At 36.1% G+C, this 23,741-nt stretch overlaps 1 protein-coding gene across 1 annotated transcript in view; it reads left to right on the top strand.

The window, feature by feature from the left end:
* FRAS1 (Fraser extracellular matrix complex subunit 1) overlaps positions 1 to 23,741 on the top strand; it is a 483,962-nt gene that overhangs the window by 377,223 nt on the left and 82,998 nt on the right. The window contains exons 38-46 of the mRNA XM_012552056.2: positions 5,093 to 5,241; positions 6,898 to 7,060; positions 8,301 to 8,433; positions 13,338 to 13,528; positions 14,475 to 14,628; positions 15,951 to 16,214; positions 17,459 to 17,647; positions 19,048 to 19,167; positions 20,871 to 21,050. Of these exons, the coding sequence (XP_012407510.1) occupies positions 5,093 to 5,241; positions 6,898 to 7,060; positions 8,301 to 8,433; positions 13,338 to 13,528; positions 14,475 to 14,628; positions 15,951 to 16,214; positions 17,459 to 17,647; positions 19,048 to 19,167; positions 20,871 to 21,050 (1,543 nt within the window). The remainder of the gene's footprint in view (positions 1 to 5,092; positions 5,242 to 6,897; positions 7,061 to 8,300; positions 8,434 to 13,337; positions 13,529 to 14,474; positions 14,629 to 15,950; positions 16,215 to 17,458; positions 17,648 to 19,047; positions 19,168 to 20,870; positions 21,051 to 23,741) is intronic.

The raw sequence follows: 23,741 nt of genomic DNA, 5'->3' as shown, positions 1-23,741 counted from the left end.
TATCACAAGCACATAGTATGGTTTGTTTAGCCATTTGCCACTTGATGAGTATACCTTCAATTTCCCAATTTTTTGCCACCAGAAAAGAGCTACTATATATATTTTTATATATTTACATGTATTTATGTATATATATGTGTGTGTATGTATATATTTATTTTTGCACATAGAGGTTCTTTTTCTTTTTGTTTTATCATCTCCTTTGGGTTACAAACTTAGTAGTGGTATTGTTAAGTCAGAGTACTTCTATGATTTTATAGCCCTTTGGGCATAGTTCCAATTGATCTAAAGAATGGTCAAATCAGTTCAAACTACACTAGCAGTATATTAATGTCTCATTTTTTCCACATCTCCTGCATCATTGGTCATTTTATTTTTCTGGCCTATCAACCAATTTAATAGGTATGAGATAGTACCTTAGAATTCTTTTAATTTGCATGTCTCCCGTCAATAGAGATTTAAAGCATTTTTTCATATGGCTATAGATAGCTTTAATTACTTTATCTGATTGAGGAATGGCTCTTATTTCTATATATTTAACTCCATTCTCATTTGAGAAATGAGTTCTTTATGAGAGAAACTTGTTCAAATCCCTACTTTCAAGGGACTGACATTCTTTTGGGAGAGACAATGTATAAAGAAGTATTTACAGATAAGATCTATTCAGAAAATATGGAAGGGAGAAGGCACTAACATTAAGGGGGACCAAGAAAGTCTCCTTGTAGAAAGTGAGATTTGAGCTGAGATGAAGGAAGCAAGAAGGTGGGAATGAGGAAGGAGAACCTTCCAGACTTAGGAGCAACCAGAGAACCAGCATAAAGTCAGGGGATAGGATATATTCAAGGAATGTCAAGGAATCCAATGTCAATGGATTGTAGAATGTGTGACAAGAAGGAAGATATAGAAAGACTGGAAAGGTAGGAAGGAGCCAGGTTGTGAAGATTTCAGATTCAAGTCCTTCTCTAGCTTTTCCAAGGTCCCCTTTTATCAAAAATTATTTATCCTTCAGAAGATTGTTTATTTTTCAAAGGACAGCAACTTTTGTGCTTTTAATGAGACATTGAAGTGTCCCACAAATACCATACTCTGATAGACAGAAATATAGTACTGGCTCTGTTTCTTTGTCAAGCAACACATACCACAATTTTGAGGAATAGAAGGAGTCACATAACAATTTACTTTGCTGCTTTCTGGTTAGCCAAACCACACCTTCTAAGTCACACTCTGATTTCAAGGTAAAGTGAATTTATTAGCTGTCCACCTTTTTATTCAGCTGTCCACCTTTATAATTTTAATATAAATTAAATTATATATATATATATATATATAAAATGGCTTTTTGGGGGGGGGAGGGATTGAAGCTGAGGCTTCTCCTTTGAGTGGTCAATGTAGTTAATATTGCAGCCAAAGGCATCAGAATTTGAGAGAAAGGGGAGAAGGAGGCAAAAGCAGGACCAAGAATCATAGAATTACTACTTCCTACTAGAGGCAAAGCTATGCAAGATTTTGGTTTACCTAGCCTTTAATTAAGAGATACAGCATATCTGAAGCCAATAGACAGTATGGTTTTTCTCTTGGTCTAGTTATTTTTTTCTTTTAAATAGGAAATATTATAGCCATTTTTAGGGTATAGATCTTTCTCAAATTATCATCAATCAGTCAATCAATTAGGAACATAAAAGGAATTTTAAAACTTCTTTTTTTTGTTTTAATTTCCACTTTCTTTGCAAATCTGTAACCTAGAAACAAAATTATTTATATGTAATAACATTATTATTTTCTTTCAGGGTGTATTTTACATGCCCAGATATACATGTATATATGTGCAGATACATACAAACGCTTTTGTTGTGGTGTTCTTAGTGTTTCCAAGGCTAGATAGCTAATTTTTTTTGTCAAGGGAAATAACGTAGATAGAAGTCTACATTTGAATTGTCACTCTGTGACTGACTTGGTTATTGCTGCTTTAATTTTGTAGCTTTTACAAATATATACATACATGTTAATTAAATACACACATGTATGTGTATTAATAAAAATGTGTTCATTTATATAGAATATATGTGCATATATATACTTATGTTTATATGTCTATACATTTTCCTGTATAATTAGAGATGATTTTAAAGTAAAAGATGATTCATGATTACCTAAATGTTAGTTCTTTGAGTACTTAGATTTTTCTTCCCAAATTTGAAACCATAATCAGTAATGATCTGACACTTTAAAAAAATCATCCATATGTTTTAAATACATTTATAGCTTAACTATAATATCTAGTTCTGAACAGGAAGAAGGGAAATAAAGTGTTGGCCTGGGAACAATTTCTCTCCTGCAGATTTTATTCCCCAATTGTTTTTTAATGTTATGGGAAATCGCTCCCCTCTGACACTATTCATGGGCCTCTTACAACTCAAAAGTAGCTTTCATTTTCTGATTTTCTAATTGACAGGTGATTTTTGCCATAAATTCTGGCCTATTGACTCTTATGAAACTCATGAATCCATAATGACATTTGAATACAAATTTAATCAATAGACCGCCAAGCCTCAAAAAGTCATTGTTTGAAAACCCAAAGCTTCTCTCCAGGAGCAGTTCCTGCCCATTAACCACACATTCTACCCTGCATATCAAAATGCAGCTCTATTGGGCACTTAATACTGGTTTTAAGAAATTGATTGAATGTGAATTTGCCCAGCAGAGCAGAGAAATTTAAAAGAACTATTTCAGGCTGGTGTAGCCATAGCATATATGCTAAAGACTTATTTAAAGTTATAATATAACAACTTAGCTTGACAGCTGCTGGGGACTCTTGTCTCATGGGAAACTCTTTCCAGAACTGCTCTGTAGTGGGCCTGCAAAGAATATGCAGCAAGGTGGGGAAAGTCATTCTGTAACAGAATAGGCTTTAATTGAAGCAGAGAATGATTTGGGATGGGGACAACTCATGATATGTCAATATAGTATCAGGCACATGGAATGATACAAGCATGCAAGGAAAGAGGCAGAAGGCAATGGTTGTATCCAATTCAATTAACCAAAAGTATATATTAAGTATCTAAAAGATACTTAAGAGATCCAAAGTATATCCTGAACGGACATAGAGAAAGAAAGGGCAGTGAGTTTTTTTCTCTAGATGGGAAATGAATGGGAGCTGGATTGTGTTGGAAAAGACCTGACACTGGAATTAAGATGCTTAAAGAGAGCAGAATACAGTGAAAATAATATGGAGCTTTCCATTGACTTTGGAGTAAGATCACCTTACCTGTTTTAATACTTGATAAAGTATATAATTTCTCTGACCTCAGTTTCTCACCTAAAATAAAAGGGTTGGTCTAGATGGCCTCTGAGACCTTCTAGCTCACTGAGTCTCCTTTTTGGCTTTGCCATTAGCTGGAAACATTACTTAAAATGTGTAACTTCCTTCTCTGGGTCTGAATTTCTCCACTGATAAAAGGAAGTGGTTGAGATCTTTAAAGTCTACCAGTTCATAAAGCAAGTGCATAAATACATATGAACCAAGGTAAATATATGTATGCTAGAGATAGAAACAAAATATTCATCATGGTTCACTGAAGGAAGACCTCTCTGGAAATCAGAAGGTAGAATCTGAGCTGGACCTTGAAGAGTCAGATTCATTTGATAAGGCCTGGTAATTACAGAGAGCATGACCAAAGGTATAGGGATGGAAAAGGTTCCATCAAGTTAATGAATGTATAGGAGTGTAGTTTGGCCAAAACCTGACTGAAGGTTAATTAATAGTAACTGTAAAAGGTATGGATTCAGTTCAATTCAACAAATGATAATAATTGCGGTCTGATAACCATAATCAAACTTTTTAAGCAAAATGCTTAGAATGCAAAAATAGGCCAGACGTAGCCTTTGTTCTCAGGAAGCTTAAAATCCATTAAGAAAGGGGAAAATATACACAAAAGACCATGAAATATCAGAGAAAATGTGATTGAAATCAGAGAAGAGTGTAATTTTAAAAATACAAGAAGGGGATCAGTTCAAAAGGGAAAGAGGTGACAGGGAAGGCTTTCATGAAACTGGAATTGTCCCTTGATTTGAGTCTTGAAAGAATAATAGTAACAATTATGATAGCCACATAAATGTAGCAGAAATCTTTTGGTAAGATTTCTAGATCACTTTATTATCTCATTGGATTCTCATCAAATGGAGAATGAAGGAGGCCGAGTAAAAGAAAGGGAACTCTAAGAATGAAGTAAGAGGTAATACAAGCAAATGGTCTGTAGAGAGTAGAATGCAAATTGGAAATGAATAATTAATTTGATGGAAACATGAATCAATTAAATTCAAGAGATATTTATTAATGGAAGGCATTACTGATGAAAAGAAATAATATAAGCCTGGAAATAGAATTTGGAACCAGATTGTGGAGGCATCTTGAATGACAAAATCATGAGTTTATTTGTTAGATTCTTCTGGAAGATTTTTTAATAAGAATAACATGGTCAGAACTATGCATCAGAGAGATAACTTGGCAAAATTTGGAGTTGGAAGTAAATTCTTCATTGTGCTAAAATTTTGTCACATAGGGTATTAAATTGATTAAGTGGTTTGTCATTATCTAGTTAATATTGACAATTTTTGATACATGTTTCTATCACATTTTATTTGCTATGATAGAATTTGAATAGTAATCAGACAGTAAGATTCCTTCTGGCATTCCTGCAAAGAACTGGCATTTGTTTCTAGAGATAAATGACTCCAGTCTTCTGCCTTCTATTGGTCAGAAAGTTTGAGTAGCAAGTAGGATGTTCTGTGGATGTCAGAATCTATTTTACATCTCTTATGCAAATTTTACTTCACTTCGTAACTTTGACTAAGAGAGCATGGAGGACCCAGAGCATTTTCAGTTAAGCATTCTAGGAAGGACAATTTAGGACATATCACAGCTCACAAAGATTTCAGTTTTTACCAAAACAAACAACTTTTCAGTGAGTAAGGGAGAAAATATACATATATTACACACACCCACACATCTGCTTGAAAGGTTTGACAAAAGGTTTGACATGAAAGGATTCATGTGTTATCTTTTCTTTCTTTATTTTTTTGAAAACTTTATTAGGATAATTCTTCCCCTGACTCAAAGATATGGATTCATTTATTTTCTGTACCAACATATGGGACTCTCACAAGAACATCAGGACTAATGGTAGAAGAACTCTCAGAGATTTCTAACTTTACTATGGAAGACATCAACAATCAGAAAATCAGGTAACCCATTTATTTCCTTGACAGATTTTGCTGCTAATTTTAAAAAAATTTGTTTAATTTTTCATCACTGCTAAGACTCTTACATACTCTGTTCTTCTTCCTCTTTGTTCTGCAACAAAGAGCCAGAAATTGAGGCAGTTCTGGGAGTGAGAAGTATTACACACTTATTTCCACTTCAAGTTTGAGTGCTATCGCTCATAAATTACCCTTTTGGAAATAGTAACTTTAATTTCAGTGGAGAGGAAGGAGAAATCTGACATACGTCATCTGTCAGTCCTTTCATTTTGCAGAAGAAACTGAAGGCCAGAGAAGGAAAGTGAAGGTGGAAGATCACAAAAGTAGTATAAGGTGTTAAAATCAGGATTTGAATCCAATTCCCTAATTCCAGGCCAGTTCTCCTCTTATAAATAGTTGATGTGCTATTCATTCATTTACTCATTCACATATTCATTCATCATTGAATTCAGGGTTGAATTCATCAGCGAATTAATTTATATCATACTAGGGTACACATGATTCAGAAGAAAAAGGACCTATTCCTAGGGATTTTACAAGTTGGCCACAGAGTTGGCACATAATTTAATTCCTCAGTGCCCCTGGCAACTTTCTGTGTATACAAAACATTTGCTTTGTGCAAAGCAGTAGGAATAAAAATAGAAAAACTCTTGAACAGCTTATACTCCACTAAAGAGACAACACATACAAAATATTTAAGCTGCAAATTGAATGGAAAGGTTACATGATAGGCTAGGTGGCAAAGTGGATAGAGCACTGAGCAAAGAGTCAAACACTCCCTAGCTATGTGACCATGGTAATGACTTAATCCTGTTTAGCTCAGTTTCCTCATCTATAAATGAGCTGGGAAGGAAATAACAAACCAGTTCATTATCTTTGCCAAGAAACCCCCCAAATAGAGTCACAAATAGTCAGACTTGGGTGAACAAAAATGATATAGTCCATAGGATGTATCAATAAAGCAGATTTTAATGCTTCTTCTTTAAAGTCTTTTCCACTGACAAAATGAAATCAGTTTCTACTGTTGAGCTATTTTGACAGTACCAACTATTCCTACTCAACTTAAAAAAAAAAAAAAGAAAGGAAAGATAATACAAATTCATAATTTTTGTTAAACCTTTCAGGCATATGTGTGTATAATATATGTATATTTTATCCCTTTACTCATGGAAAACTTTTTCTTTTTGGTGTAAATTGAAATCTTTGTCAGTTGTGATACATCCCAAGTGGCAAGAATGTTCTGTTCTAGGTAGTCAGTAGCTATGACGCTATAGAACCTCTTGGAGCAGGTGCTGGGATTCATTTCTTTAGAGGCTATTCCTGGGATGATATCAGGAGCTTTGGATTGGAAGCATTAATATTCCCCAGTCTCTTGGTTTTAAGTCCTGAAAAGAACCATGAACTGGAGACCAAGATGTCTGTGGTCTAATTTCTGGGCACATGCTATCTCCTCCCTCTCATTCAAGGTGTTCTGCTTCTTCCATAAACTGACTTGCCTGTCCTGAATGAATAATTAAATAACAAGCTGCTTATTCCTTTAAAGAATACTCTGACTGGGGACATTTTTTAAACCTGAGTATAATTCTTTTACCTGTCTCTTCATGTGACTTGCTAATTTTATTCTTATTTTGACCTATATAGGTACTCAACTTCATTTGAGGCAAAAAGTCAACCAATCACTGACATTTTCCAATTCTCTGTCTCTGATGCTGACAACAACCAACTGAACAATCAGAAATTTACTGTCATTATAACACCTGTCCAGACTCTGCCTCCCATTTTCACTTTTGCTGACCTTATCACTGTAAGTAATTTTCAGAACAATGGACAGTGCTATTAGTAGCCTTCAGAATAGACATACATAAATGAATCATTTTCTGGCTGAATAAGCCCTATTCCTTCTTCTTTCCTGAGCAGTCCCATGATAATAGCTGTTTTTTTGACAGTGGTTTGTTATCTCTTGTCAGGAAGGGGCAATCACTGTTACTCTCTATTGAGACAAGATTGACGCTTCTTTCTTCAAGTACTATGGTGAAAGAACTTGGAGTGACTAGTAGATGTGAGCCATCAAATGAAAATTCAGAAAGCATATCCAAATATACTCATAAGTTCTACAAGTTTCAAGTTCCTCTTCTAGTTTTCTCCTGAATTTCTTGGCTATTCTTCCTTCCTTGGCAACCTTCATGATTCCTTAGTGTGAACCTCTGACTTAAAGCTTCAGGCCATTCTGCAGGAAGACTAGGAGACCATTTTTGTAGCTTCTTGAGATCAGGGACTTCCTTTTGCCTTTTTTTGTATCCCCAGTACTTAGTACATAGTAGTTTAACATCAATATTAAGCACATAGTGCTTAATAAATTGATTGATCACACTGTAGTAGCTTGTCCCAGAGTATTGCTGGGAAGAGAGTAAGAAAACACATACTGGTCTATGGAAGAAGGAAGAGAATAAACATTTATATAGCACCTACTATATGCTGGTTAAGCTAAGTTCTTATAATTTGGGGTACAAAGAAGGAATTTAATTTGAGGACTGTATTTATTCCCCTCTCCCTCTCAGGCTTAAGGCCTGATATGAACAATTTTTTCTTTTTTATCCTGACATTTTACAAGGCACAGAATTTTTATACTAGAATCAGTAAAGATAGAAACTTGAGCCCCTTTTCTCAGAATCCCAAGGAAGCAAGGTTAGACAGTCACTTTTTGGATGAGATACAGTTTTTTTTAACTAAAACAATTGCAGAAAGATGGATGTAGACTGGAGAGTCTGATGATTTTAGAATTAGCTTTATTTTGTAGCATGACCTGGGTTTGCAGAGAAGCACTGACTGTATCATACATCATCTGTTTAATTGTGACTTGGAAAAAACTTGGGGAAAATGCATTTAAAATTTTCAGGTACCTAGATGTACCTCCTCAAGCCCACAGTAGGTCTAATTCAGCTTTTGCTGCAAGATCACCCCAAGCAGCACTTTCCAAATAAGTGTCTTTTTTTCCAGCACATAAGCCAATCCAAGGTGTTCTTTTTCCTTTTTCTCTTACTTAGGTTGATGAAGGAGGGAGAGCACCACTCACATTTCACCATTTCCTGGCTGTGGATCCTGGGAATCTCCAGAGAGATACAGAAGTCAAAATAAGCACTTTGCCTACATATGGCTTCATCGAGAATACCAGGACAGGTACTTAAGAGCTTTTTGACTCATGGATCTTTATTAGTTCATTTTTCAGTAGTGAGAAGGGAGAAGGCATTGTGTTCATGTAATTGGAGCCTGAATTAAGCTATCTTGGTGAAATTTCTGAACTGACTGTGTCAGTGAAATCAGGACTTTTGTTCTATTACCAAGAAACTCTTCTGATTAGGGGTCATTACTCAGGTATCTCCCAGGTCTTCCTGAGAGTATGACCCAAATAGAAAGACATAATGATCTCTTGGGGATATCCTCTGATCTCCTCCCTGCTTCTTCCAGTCCTTGTCTCCTCTAGTGCTTCAGTTGGAGATGGTTATCATTGATAAGAAGGCACTTAGAAAGATTGACCTCAGACTCTTTTTTTTGTTGACCTCAGGCTCTTTCCTTTTCTATAGTAGCTTTCTGATGTTCAATGATGGATAGAGATAAGTGTGCCTAACTGTTATATCCCAACTTGGCAATAATTGGAATGTTTGCTAGCAAGCAAGACTGATGATTGGCACTCTCAAGAACTTGGCAATATTTGGAGTATGTGCTAACAGCTCCCACGAAGAGGCAGTTACCTGAACAGTCTGTAGCTGGTGTAATTTCTGGGATGGAAATCTGATCATCTCCAGCTGTTCTGTGTCTTTCCCTTATGTGTCCACTTTAGCTTTGTGGAGGATAAACATGAAGAAGGGAGAGTCTTGGGACAAAAACGAATTAGGAGGCTATTGCAGAAGTTCAGACAAGAGATGGTGAGGGTCTGAGCTAGAGTGATGGCCAAGTGCAAAAAAAGAAATGGAGATGGAAAAAGGATAAAATCTGGAAACTATTTGGATATGTGGGATGAGGGAGAGGGAAGAGACAAAAATGGACATGGTAAGATTACTTCAACAGCAATAGACAGCTAGATGGTGTGGTGGTTAAGAATGCTGAATCAGGAGTCGGGAAAACCTCAGATATTCACTAGCTATTTGACCTGAGCAAGCCAATTAACCTTCCTTAGCCTCAGTTTCCTTGTCAGTAAAATAGAGATAATAATAGTACCCTACCTTATAGGATTTTGAGACTCAAGTGAGATAATATGTGTACAGCACTTTGCAAATCTTAAAGTAATGTATAAATTCTAGCTGAAATGGGGGAAGAGGAAGGAATTGTTTGGCATGAGATAAGAGAATGAGTTTCTATTTGGTATGCAATGAGGTTGAGATGGCTATGGGAAATCCAGGTTCACAATATCCAATAGGCAGTTGGAGATGTACACCTGAAGTTGTGAAGACAGACTAGAGCTGGATATAAAATCAATCAAGCAAGCAAGTGTGTCTGCTTTGTGCTAGGCTCAGCTAGGGACATACTGTCTCATTTATTATTATTATTGATTTATAGAAATGAATTTTTCATATAACTGGTTTATATCTTTACCAAATTTCTTTAAATTTCAGAATTTTACCTTTTGATTTGATGAAAATCTTCTTAAATAAAACTATATTCTTGCTTGTCCTCATGCTAAATGACCCCAAGAGGTTTCACTTTTTCTTGTTGTGTCTATTTTCATAGCTTTTCTATCTTCTTTCTTACTAACAAGTTATAAGCTTTTTTTCTTCTTGGTATCAGTAGTTTTCACCTTATAATTTGCTCTCCTAGGGAAATCTCACTTCATACCACTGAAGTAATACTTCTCTAAGAAGCCTTTCCTGTCCCCCTAGGGGTGCCCTCACTCCCTTTAAAAAAAAGTTTATCTTGTATTTCTTTTTATATATGTTTATTATATGCATGCTCTCTCTTCTAATTGAATGTAAGCTCCTTGAGGGCAGTCATTCTTGTTTTTGCATCTCTGGTATGTACAATGCTTAATATATAGTAATGGCTACACCTGGTTAGTAAGTGTTTGCTATTGTTGGTTGTTCTTAAAGAGGACCAATGACATCAGGAGGGTGATGTCTAGACTTACAAGTAAATCGAATTTAAGTGAGACAGAGGTATGCAAAGTCATCAGCCTCACTCTTTCTTCCAAAATTATTGGAGTCTCTGTGGCAAGACATAAGTCAAAATGCTTGGCAATAACCCAGTTAGTAAATGTTGGTTGATTGTTGAAATGCTAAGTAGAGAGAGTATTTCATTTTCTTGTATATCAGGTCCCCCAAATCTCTGCTGTGTTCATTTAATATAGTTGAGCTGTTACAAAGAAGGCTCACTTTCTCTTTTTTTTAAGATTGGTGAAGACACGAGATAAGGGTTTGGGCAGCTATTCTGCTCATCCTCCTCTGGGAAATCCATAATCCTCTGGCTATGTCTCCATAATCTAAAGAGAGATGGTTCACAACAGCCAATTTTTCTCAGTCTCCTAGGAGGAGGAATAGGGGAGAGGAATATCACACAATTTCAGCCATATATCAATGAAAGGGAAAGTATTTATTCCACATGAATGGAATTTAAGGATTTCTCATCTCCCAGTCTTTGTGTCCAACATCCAGCAAAGATTTCCATGATTAGTAGTCCATGGAGTGTGTAGCTAGGTCCGTCCTATTGTCTTGGGATTTGCAGCCAATAGACATTTAAGTAAGGGGGGTCTTTGTTCATCTCTTCTCCTTAGTGGCTAAAACTGTAAAGGACAATTTGAAATCGATCAACTGGAAAATTTGAATTTGGGATACAAACCAAGTAAAACAGAATGTTTCTCTTTTCTTTTCCTTCTCTGTTTCTCAGCCATGTTTATTGTCTTGTCTCTCATTCTCAAGGAGGGCCATAACATCAGGAATGGGATTCCATGGCATGCAAGTGAATTGGATTTAAGCGATGGAGGGCTGGGCAAGGCCACCTGCCTTACTTTCCCCTCCAGAGACCACCCAATGGCCCGATATAGATCAGGGCAACTGGAGCTGGCCCTGATGCAATGGGAGACTGGTCTTTGTAAACTAAGGGGCTCAACCATGCATTCTCAGGCCATTTGTAGAAGTCAGACTTCCCAGAACCTCAGTTGCACCCACCCTGAGGTACTTCTGGGGACATATAGCTAGGTAGTCTCCTGAGATTGATGGAGGTGAATGGGGGAGAAGGGGTTTCAAGGCTTGAGGAAATGTCTCCTTGTTCCTTATGGATGACTGCAAGTTGTGCAGTGGACTATTTCTAAGGCAAGGGAAGGGACAGAGTTCTTGAATATACCAACTATAGCGGGTTGTAACTATTGTTCTTATTAAGTTATGTTTGACTCGTTGTGACTCCATAGATTATGGCTTTCTTGGCAAAGATACTGGAGTGGTCTTCCATTTGACTCTCCAGTGGATTAAGGCAAACTGGTTAAGTGATGTCACTAGTAAGTGAATGCAGATATTCCTGACTCTAAGTTCAGTGCTTTAACCACTGACTCACCCAGCTGTCTCGGTACCAAGCTAGCATCTGGTATAATCCATTCCTCCATTAGAATGTGAACTCCTGAAGAACAGGGAATGTCTTGCTTTCCCATTTATATATCCAGCATTTAAAAGAGTGCTTTGCATAGAGTAAGCATTTAATAAATGTTGTTTTATTCATTCAATTATCCTTCTGCTTATGAGTGATTATTTATATCATGTCATGGCCCATGGAAAACTGTCATATTTTGATTTGCCATTATCCACAGTAGCTGAGACAGTAAGAATTATATGCAAAACATATCTGTTATTTATATCGAGCTTTAAGATTTGTAAAGTGCATTACAAATAATCTCTCCTTTTGTTTTACAACAATCCTGGGAGGCAAATGCTATTATTATTCCCATTTTACAGAACAGGAAACTAAGGCAGGAAGAAGGGAAATTCTTTGCTCAGTCACACAATTAGTGAATAACTGAGGTTGGTTGAGGTCTTCCTAATAAAAGATTATGCCGTTTATCCACTTAAATGCTGAGCTCTTCTAAAGCACATCAGTCATACTAAGAACAGAATCTCTTATCTTTGTAAGGCTCGAGAGCTTTTGTAAATATTATCCTATTTGACAGTATCTGTGAATGTGTATATCAACAACATATGCATCCTATAATTAAGGACACTGACAGAGAGAGCTAAAGGACATGCTTTGAGCCACCTGATTAGGTTAGGAGAACTAATTAGAAATTCTGATTTTTAATAATAATAATGATGATGTTGATGAGAATAGTACTTATATGGTACTTCAAGGTTTGCAAACCTTATCTAATTTGATCCTCATAACAACCCCAGAAGGTCAATGTTATTATTACCCTCATTTTAAAGTGAGGAAACTGAGGCAAATAGAGGTGAAGTGTCTTGCTCACAGTTATACAGCAAGTGTATGAGGCAGGATTTGAATTTGGATCTTTCTGATTCCAGATCCAACATCCTATAAGATAATATTTGTATACTCTTTACAAATATGAATGTATTTATCATATGTGAGAATCAATAATTTATATTAAGAATAAACTATATCACATAAATATATAATAAATAATAATAGTCATCAAATAAAAAGAAAGGTGCAAAGAAAATAAGTCTTTTGTGTTGATTTTTCTTTTTAAAAATTATTTATTTTTTGATGTATGGAATAAAACAAACATTTCCATAACATTGTATGATTAAAAAAAGATGATTCACATGAAATTACAAGCCTATTGTGTGTGACTTGCTATTCCTTTTAAATATCTAATAGTTATCATGTAAATCCTTTTTTTCTTCCCTTCTCCTTCCTTGCCACAATACCTGGCACAATACTTGGCATTTAATAGATGCTTGTTCCCTTACCCCTCTTTCTATCCACTATGCCATCTAGTTACATAGTTCTTAGTTCTTTCCACTATGACTTATTGTCTCTCTTTAAATGCTTATTTGGCCCTTTTTGATCACTATGCTTTCTTTCCAGCTTAGTTTAATAAGTAGGAATTGCTAAGCAAGGTTTAACATCTCTCTCCTGTCATGTAGGCAGTCGTTTTGGCCCAGGAGGCAGCAGTGACTTGGAAGCATCCTTCCCTTTTCAGGATATTCTAGAAAATCACATATACTACTTTCAGAGTGTTCATGAGAGCATTGAACCAACAAATGATATCTTTAGTTTCTATGTGAGTGATGGATCTGGCCGTTCAGAAATTTACAGCATCAACGTCACCATTGAGGTAAAGACATTAAGAGGTTGTCTAAATTATTATTTCACTAACTTTTTAGTTGAGTCTTTCAGATGTTCCAAATAATTCATCATATCTTCAAAAAGAGATAGTTTTATGACCCCATTTCCTTCTATTTCTTTTCTTCTCTTGTTGCTATTGATAGGATTTCCAATATAGTATTGAATAATATTGGTGATAATGAGCATCCTTGTTTCACCTCTGATTTTATTGGGAAGGGTTCTAGCTTAGCCCTATTACAGATAATGGTTGCTAATGGTTTTAGATAAGGTTACGTTGGAAAAGATATGTTTTCTTGTTTTACCTGACAGTTCTTGTGTGGTGGAAAGAATTCAAACCGAGGAGCTTTGATTCCATAAGCAGAACTCTTTCAATCACATCACTTTGCTTTTTTGCATAGACCCACTCTCTGTACCATACACAAAAATATATGAGAAAGAATTAAAGATCTTTCCTCATCTCTTCCAATACACAAATCCATAACAATAAGCATTTAATAGTTTTAGTATTTAATTGTGAAATTAAAACCTGCTTCTTATAAGTGACATCTGAAGAAAAACTTTGGTGGAATATTGGAATTCAGTATAATCCAATTGAGAGAGCTTTTGAGTCAATGGATATGGGTTTGAATACTCCCATCTTCTCAATCCTTTTGTGACTTTGGGTAATCCACTTAAGCTTTTGAACTAAATGCCATGTAAAGTCCCTTTCAACTCAAAATCTTCTGATCCTGTTTATCCAACATTACTTTTTCTTTTTTTTTAAACTAAAGTATATTTTATGTATATGTTACTCTCAAGCTGTGTTTGATCATTGTAATTAGTTATAAATAAAATTCCAAGGCTGTGAATGGCTAGCATGATACTTTGAGTAGTGTGTTTTTTCCTCTAGTTTTGAATTGATACATATGTGGCATGTTGTTTCCTACTTTAATTAGAAGAGAAATGATGAGTCTCCCAAGATGACCATCCAGCCCATCAGAGTGCAAGAGCGCTCAGGAGTGGTGATCAAAAATACTTCTTTGAGTCTGCAGGACCTAGACACTCCTGATAATGAACTGATTTTTGTACTAACAAAGAAACCAGAACATGGTAAGACATGTACTTTTTTCAGCTTATTTCTTCTTAATAGAAGTTCCTTGATGCTATTAATGTTAGTTCTAAAAGTATGACTTGAATTCTTCTTGGCAGCTCCCATAAGGGCATGAAAATTTTCGCATTAAAGAAATCAAATCTACAGACACCTCATATTTTCTGATAAATTGGGTGGGTAATGAATGGAGAGTTGCCTTCAGTACCTGTAGTCAAGTCTGCTTCTCAGAAACATTTTGGCTATTTAATTGGGGCAAAGGCTACAGCTTTCTCAGCTTTCCCTAGGCAACTAAGACTAAGCTCCAGAGTAGATGCTAGAAGGATAGTTTTTTGTTTTTGTTTTTATTTTTATTTTTTTATATCAAGAGTGTCTTACATTATCAAAATTAAAAATCTGGCAAAAGAAAATACCTTATTAAGGAAGAAAACAGAAACAAATCTGTAGATTTGATTTCCTTAATGAGAAATTTTCATGCTTTTATGGGAGCTACCAAGAAAAATTCAATGTAAGCTCCTTGAGGGCAGAGATCATCTTTTTGTAGGTTCTGAATCCTCAGGTACAGATTGGTCTGATTCAATGCTCAGATCAATACAGGTATTTAATAAATAATTCTTAATTTATTGATCCCCAAAAGCAGGAAAATAAGAAAAATTAAAAGCTTTTAATCTTATAGATAGAGCCAATATTGTAACTGTCAGTGGTGCTGGTTCCTACACTACCAAATTAGTTGTACTTATAACTTACTTGAGTAAATTGTTTATTGAAATACATGCCAATTTCTATCTGATTGTTTACCATCTCAAGGAGGGAGGGAAAAAGAGAATTCAGAACTCAAAACTTTAAAAATATTTAAAAATATTTAATTGGAGGAAAATAAAGAATATATTAAAAATAGGTGCAATGAGAATAAAAAAACATTTTAAGTATAATAAAACTAAATATCCATCTGATTTACAAAGGAACTCAGAGCACTTTTCACAGGTATCTTCTAAGGGCAGAATTAAATGGTATCACCCCCATTTAGAATAGGAAGAAACCAAGATTTAGCAGTAAAACTCATAGGGCAGTTCTTGGGCTGCTGAATGGTCATATCTATTTGTATCTTAAGAGATTTTAACCTGGGCTGCAGAGATAATGGATCTTAGTGATGAGGCCATGGTGAGAAGAATATTATTTGGAAAAGCTACCTTATCATTGAATTGATGCATAGTCCCAGAAAGGTTTGTATCATTAAATGCTGCTTTTGGTAAGAGTTTCCAGGAGTCACTTAACTTTGGTGACCTACAGATTCTTAAAAAAAATAACTTCTTTTCTGCCTCAGGTTATCTACATCGAAGACAGTTCTCCTCAGAGCCCCTTGAGAGTGGCCGGATCTTATCTCAGGGATCCTCCTTCACCTACCAGGATATTCTGGATGGCTTGATTGTCTATACCCCTGGTGGTCCTGGTGTGACTCTGGATGAGTTCCGTTTCTCCCTCACAGACGGCCTGTACACTGAAACAGGGAGGGTGGAGTTCTCCATGGAGATCCCCAAAAGCAAACCTCCCCAACTGGCTGTAAACCGAGGCCTGCAGCTGTCAGCAGGTACCAAGGGAAGGGGGACCAAGCAGTTACAAGATAGAGAAATTGTAGTGATGGCCCTAATTCCTTTATTTTTTTAATCTGTCAATAGCTTTTATTACAATGGGCAAATCAAAGCAGATTTCTTTTTTTATGAAAGCTTTTTTTATTTTCAAAACATATACAAGGATAATTTTTCACCACTGACCCTTGCAAAATCTTGTGTTCCAATTTCTACCCCTTCCTTCTACCCTCGCCCCTAGATGGCATATAATCCAATATATGTTACACATGGTAAATACATATGTAAATTCAATATAAGCATACATATTTATACGATTATCTTGCTGCACAAGAAAAATCAGATCAAAAAGGAAAATTTGAGGAAGAAAATAAAATTCAAACAAACAACAACAAAAGAAGTGAAAATACTATGTTGTTACTATAGTCCTCTCTCTGAGTGTGGATGGCTCTCTTCATCACAAGATCATTGGAATTGGATGGCCCTAATTCCTTACCCTTTCCTCACTTGGGTGTAAAATGTCTTCTTGGGGAGTGGAAGGTGGGGGAAGGGGTCTGATAGACTCTTTTAACCTACTGGCATTAGGACAAAATGTTCAAAATTTGTGAATTTTAATTTATGAAGAGAATTCTTTTCAACAAACACTATTTCAGAAGAAATAAGCCTCTCTGGGACCCAGTTTCCTTAACTCTGAAATGGAGATATAAATCTTTATTCACACCTCACAAGGTTGCTGTGATTTTCAATGAGGTAATGTATTTTGAGTAACTTGCAAGACTGATAACATCATGTAAATGTCAGCTAGTATTATTATCATCTACATTTTTATTATTATCAAAGGAAGGAAAATCTTCCTAGGGGATAATTATCCAATTAGGAAGGTATTGACCTGTTTAATGCCTGGAGAAATTAAATTTTGGTTCATGGGCACTCATGATCAACAGTGACCTTCCTTGGCACGTATGGTTTGATGATTTGTAAATAATAATGTTTTTCCTGGTCCCCAGAATTAATTTGGCAAGCAACTGAATTGATGGACCTCTAGTTTAGAAAGGCAGCATAATGTGAAGATAACTGGCTAGCTACAAATATGCCTGGATTCTTGTTTTATATTCTGTGACCAGCTAGTTTTGTAACCTTGGATTAGGCAGTTAATTTATTTGAAAAATGAGGGAATTAGCTAAATGACCTGTGAGCTCTAAGCTCAAGTGATTGGAAGCATCTTAGTCATTTTTTTCTTCCTCAGGTTCCATAGGCCGGATCACAGATCAACACTTAAAAGTGGCAGGTACCATTTTGGATGACCTGAAAGTTATGTACGTCATGAAGAAGGATCCCAGTGTGGGGCGCTTGCAGCTGGCAAGGAATGACAATCTGGAGCAAATCTCTGTCAAGGGACCTGTCAAGAGTTTCACCCAAGATGACATCAGCCAAGGTGAGCCAGTTCAGTTCCATCTATCTCATCTCTTACCTTCTCTTCCCCTTTTCCCCTGCAGTCCTCTGGGTCAAAAGGCTAGATTTCTTTGTATCTCATTTACAATTATAGAAGCCTGGGAATCCTCCTTACCTCATGATAATGAGCAGTATGTCCCTGATATTGTCATTTCTATTTTGTGTTCAAGCTTATGTCTTTATTTTCTTCCGTAGTTGTTTTCCCTCCTTCTTTTAAAAGAAAATCTTACTTATGTGGGAGAATTCTCCTTAAGGTTGTTTGCTTTTCCTTAAAAAAACAAAATTGTCTTCTTTCTATCTGGAATTTACTTAATGCTTTAGCAACATCACTGATAGAATTCCGGTTTATTATGGAGAGGAAAGAGGTTAAAAAGTTTGTGTGTGTGTGTGTGTGTGTGTGTGTGTGTGTGTGTGTATTAGAGAGAGAAAGCGAGAGAGAGAGCAAGAGAGATAGAGATACGTGAGATGAGGGGACACATTAAGGTGAAAATGATGTCTTCCTTAGGTGGGCAATTTGTATCTTTCCTGCTCCCCAAAGAGTACAAGTTAATGAACTAAGCAAAATGGAAGGACATAAATCAGAGCTGCCTAGGGGAAATTACCTGGTTCTGTTAGGAAATGCTGATGCAATGTGAAAGTATAAATGTTAAATGCTACCCTGTTACTAAGCAGTGCTCTCCAACATTTTTTAAAAGTTCAGTTGAGGAGGGAAGGTAGGGTCAGGATGGTAAGACTTCGTGCTAATGACAGGCTGAGTGTAGAAGTGGCTGTATCCCTGGGGGAGGGAGAGGGAATGGGACAGGATCTTTCTTCAGGGATTGTTCCCTGTGCAATGGGATTTTGCACCAGCATTCTGCACTCAGGAATGGCTTCATCCATGTTGGTTACACCGGATTGGACCGAGCTCTAGGTCAAAAGGATGGAAACAAGGAAGGGCTAAGCATGGGCAGTGCTTTATCACTCAGTTTGAATATGGTCACTTCCTGACAGAAATTTGGTCATAGAGGTAAAAATAAGGCTGCAAAGTTTCTACAAAGCCATTTTTATCAAAAGAAAGACCCAGCTTTTTCTCAATGAGCCTAAATTTTATCTGGGGAGATAACACGTTAACAAGTTTCAGGTTTTTTGACATCTGGGAACATTTGACTTTGTTATGGGAATGACTTTGCTTGTGAGAGAATAAAAAATAAGTAGTGGACATTGAGAATTTTATTCCTCTCCATTAAAAGCTCCCCTCTCAGGAGTGAGGCACGCTTAGTCTAAGGTGCTTTGTAAAATTGAGGGGGAAACTTAAGAATGATTCTCTTGTCAGATTTTTGAAGTAAGAGGAACACTAATGGCAAATCTTTATTTACTCTCCAATGCCTTTCCTCTTCTTTGCAGGATGGGTCGAATACAGACATGAGAAGGGAGAATCCGGTGGCAGTTTTGCTTTTAAATTTGATGTAGTTGATGCTGATGGCAACAAGCTGACTGACCAGTCCTTCTCCATCAGTGTCCTAGGTAAAAAGAAGGTATTGGGTTTCTGAAAGACAGATTGTTTAACGAAGTTATCTAGTACTTACTGAGTACTTTTGGCAGCCCCTTGATTTATGGTGGGAAATATATACTATGAAACCTGAATCATTTCTTTTCCTCTGAGGGAATTGCAGACATACTCTTTCCTGCAGCTAGGTTTGGAGGGGCCTGTTTGTATGTAGCTTTTGTGGATTTCTGGGGAGACCGAGGCTGATAGATCGCTAGGGCTTGGGAGAACTAAGCTACAGCTGGGCTAAAACTGATCAGGTGTTCACATTAAGTCTAGCACCATATGGTGAACCCCCAGGAATGGAAGGCTACTAAATTACATAAGGAGTGGCAGCCAGCCCAGGTAATTAAAGGAATAGCTTAAAACTTCCATGTTCATCTATATTAACCATTTGTGAATGGCCACTGCATTTAGAGCCTGGAAGACACAATCACTTCTCACCACCTGTCTCCAAAACATCAGAAGCATGATTGTCTCCTCTTATTACATTAATATTTACACTTAACTATTACTTATTAGACTTTGCTTGTGAGAGAATAAATTTATTATCTTATTACACTTAACTACTTAATCCTAGAAAAATTAGTTTCCTTTGCTGAACAAATTTTCTAATCTCTATAATGGGGATAACAATATTCATACTACCTTGATAATAGTTAGCTTTTATATTGTGTTTTAAAGTTTGCAAGGCACTTTACAAGTATTATCTCAGTTTATTTTCACAACGAATCTAGGAGATAGATGATATTGTTCTCCCCATTTTACAGAAAGTGAGACAGAGAGAAATCACACAGTTAGTGAGGTATTTAAAGCTATATTTAAATTCAAGCCTTCCTGATGGCAGAGCTAGAATAATACTTTGTAAACTGCCTATCTGCCTCAGTCGCCTATCTTCTACAGTTGTGATTAAAGTACTTTGCAAATCTTAGCATAAACTGTTAGCATGATTATTATCAGGAATGAAAGGTAGTGTGACATCTTGGATAGACAGAAGTATTGCAAAATCAAGAAGATCTGTCATACCCTGCCCTTGTCACGTTGGATAAGTCACTTAGTCTCTTTCTAAGACTAAATTGTAAAGGAATTGCTGGTCTGCATTGGAGGAGAATGTTTCCTTTCCAAGGAAATCATTATCCAATTAGACACACATATACATACAGAGGTATATATGTACATGTTATATACATACATGTTTATTCATAGGGATGCATATACACATGTGTAGAACTATACACCTATAAATAGGTACACAAATACAAATCCATAGATGTGAATATATATATATATATATATATATATATATATATCAGAAAAGTGCTGGTCATTTGTTATTGTTTAGTCACTTCTAACTCTTCATGACCCCATTTGGGGTTTTCCTGGCAAAGATACTGGAGTGGTTTGCTATTTCCTTCTCCAGTTCATTTTACAGATGAGGAAACAGATAGAGTTACGTGACTTGCCCAGGGTCACACAGCTAATAAGTGCCTGTGGCTGTATTTGAACTCAGATCTTCTTGACTCCAGGTATAGCAATCTATCCAATGTATTACACATTTAGTATGCTGTGGAAATGGCAGTCTAAATATAGTAATAATTTTGGCATAAATATTTAATACATAGGCAGAGAAAAGGTCAAAACAGGCTTTTAATTCTTGTGACTTTGTTCCCAATGTTCTCAGAAGACAGATTCCCACCCACCATCATAGCTAACAAAGGACTGGTCCTGGATGAAAACTCAGTAAAGAAAATCACAACTCTGCAGCTATCAGCCACTGACCAGGACAATGAGCCTGGGGAGCTAATCTACAGGATAACAAGGCAGCCCCAGCTGGGATACTTGGAACATGCAGCATCACCAGGTTCTCCTCTTGCTTTTTTTAAATACATATTTTTTATTGTTTGTTTTCTCAAGGAGGAGAGAGGAAAAGGAGATAATTTGTTATTCAAAAATTTTAAAAAGAATGTTAAAAATTGTTATTACCTTTTAAGTGAAAAAACATGAAATTCATTTTTATTGCTACCTTTTGATTTTAGATCACAAGAAAGAATGAGAGTGGGTGTGAATGAGCAAAACTATAACAAGTCATTTCTTTGCTGTTATATTTTTTGCTGTTATGTTATGGTGAAATTTTATAATCATTTTTGTGTTCTTTCTTATCCCTGGAGTCTCAAAGAAAGGCCTGGAGGCAGTAGGTTGTTATACTGAAAAGAACTTTCTCTTGGAGATAGTGTAGAGGAGAGTGCTCAGGATTTAATGCCTTTGTGTGTCTTTGGACAAGTTTATATGTGTAAAATAAGTGGATTGGCCTAAATGATATTCCATCCTACTAGCCCACAATCCCAGGATCCAACAGTGTCCAAGAGAGAGCCACCTTGTCTCCAGAGATTATAGTCTTAAATAGAGTCACATTATTGCTTCATTTCAGCTGTGTTTCTGTTTCAAATATAAGCAAATGTGTTTCTCCATTCATTTGCCACCTTAGTTCTTTTTTGGTTAAGAAAACAGTCTATGATTTGTGAGAGTTATTGACTCCAGGATCCAAGGGACTATGGACATGGCTTACCTACCAAATATTTCAGAATTAGCATTAAATCAGAAATTAAAAAGTTAATGGAATTTAATCCAAAATACAAAGCAAAAGAGAGAGAAATAAAATCTGGCATTTTACCTTAAATGATAATTTGACAATGGCATTTGAGGTAAAAGCCACTAGCTTGTTTCCAAGCTCATTGCTCTCTGGCCTCCATGATTTAATCTGCTTATGAATTAAAGACCATGAAATTGAGATTTCAAAATCCCTTTCTTACTTTTAAGGTCTGTGATACCAGCTTAGTTAATTAGTCATTCATGCAGCCTCCTTGACTATATGATTTGTGGAATCATCCTAGTCTAAATTTTAAAATAATCCTAGAATCATTCACTCAACAAACATTTATTAGTCAGTCACTCAACTGTCACTTATTAAGTAATCACTGTGTGCCAGGAATTGTGGTAAGTAAATGTTTGGGACACAAAGAAAGGCAAAAGATAGTGCCTGCTCCCAAAGAACTCCCAGTCTGATGGGGAGATATTATACAATCAGCTATATAAGAAGGTATAGACAGAATTAATGACAGGTACATATATAGAGTTCATTAGCCTTATAACAGGCATTGGGAAAGGCTGCTTGTAGAAGGTGGGGTTTTAACTGGGACTTGAAGTCCATTCAGCTTATTATGCACCTCTTATTACCTTGAACAGTACTAGAGATTGGGAGAATTTTTAAAAAGTTTGTGTATGTATATATGTATGTGTGTATATGTAGCTATACATACACATATACTCACACACACAGAATTCTAGTCCATAAGGAATTTATATTCTATTGAGGGAACCAATGTACATATATATGTATGTATATACATATATATGTATTTATATGTGTATGTATATGCATATATATATATGTACACAATCTCTCTAGATATATATACATATTTCTGTATATATGTATGTTATGTATGTCTGTATAAAATAAATACAAGGTATTTTTTGAAGGGATGGCCCTGTGGATATCTGGTAAATATCCTGAAGTTTCAGGATAAGGTGATATTTGCACTGAATCATAAAGAAAATTAGGAATTCTAAGAGGTATACATGAGCAGGGAATGAATTCCAGGCATTACACTCAGCTAATTCAAAGACATAACAATAGGAGATCAGAGAATCATAGAATTTGACTATTGAGAGAGACTGTTGGGGCTTCCAGTCCTAGCCATGGACTCCTACTGTAATATGGTTCAGCTTCTTCTGAACCTCCTCCAAGGAAGAGGAAACTTCAGGTCTCTCTAGTCATTCAGACCATTCTAGTTCAAGCCTAATCCCTCTATGTGACAGCTTTAAGACAAGAGTTTTCTCTTCTCATTCACCATTCTTTCAAATGATAGGATTTAAGTGTCATGTATGAGAAACAGCAAAATGTAAGTCAAAACATGGAAAGGAGAGTCACATATAATAATTTTGGAAAGACAGATTTTGGCTCTAGACAGTGAAGGACTCCAGATATCAAACAGAAAAGTTTCTATTTTGTCCCAATGAGAGGTCTCTGGAGTTTGTTGAGTAGGGATTGAGAGAGCCAAACGTGTATTTCATGCATATAACTTTGGCAACTTGATGAACTGTAATAGTTCAGGTGAGAAACGATGATGACCTGCATGGGGAGACTTTCTGAGGAGACAGAAGAGGTCAAATCCAAAAGATATTATGGAGGCAGAAATGATATAATCTGGCAATTGATTAGATATGATGAGAGGAGGGAGACTGCAGAATCCATGATGATGATGGGAGACTGGAAGGATAATGATTCCCTTGACAAGGAAATTTAGACTAACTAGTTAGGTTTTTGGGAACAGATAATTAGTTGTGTTTTGGACATGCATATGTGATGTTTATTCATTTTGAAATGTTCAGTATATAGTGACAAGGGCCTTGAGCTAGGGAGAGAAACAAGGTGGGACTGAAAACAGAGATCTGGGAGTCATCTCATAGAGAAAACTCAATCTTCCTTTGA

The sequence above is a fragment of the Sarcophilus harrisii genome, chromosome 6 (genome assembly GCF_902635505.1).
Source record: "Sarcophilus harrisii chromosome 6, mSarHar1.11, whole genome shotgun sequence".
Taxonomy (NCBI): Eukaryota; Metazoa; Chordata; class Mammalia; order Dasyuromorphia; family Dasyuridae; genus Sarcophilus; species Sarcophilus harrisii.
This window is presented reverse-complemented; position numbering and strand designations above follow the sequence as displayed.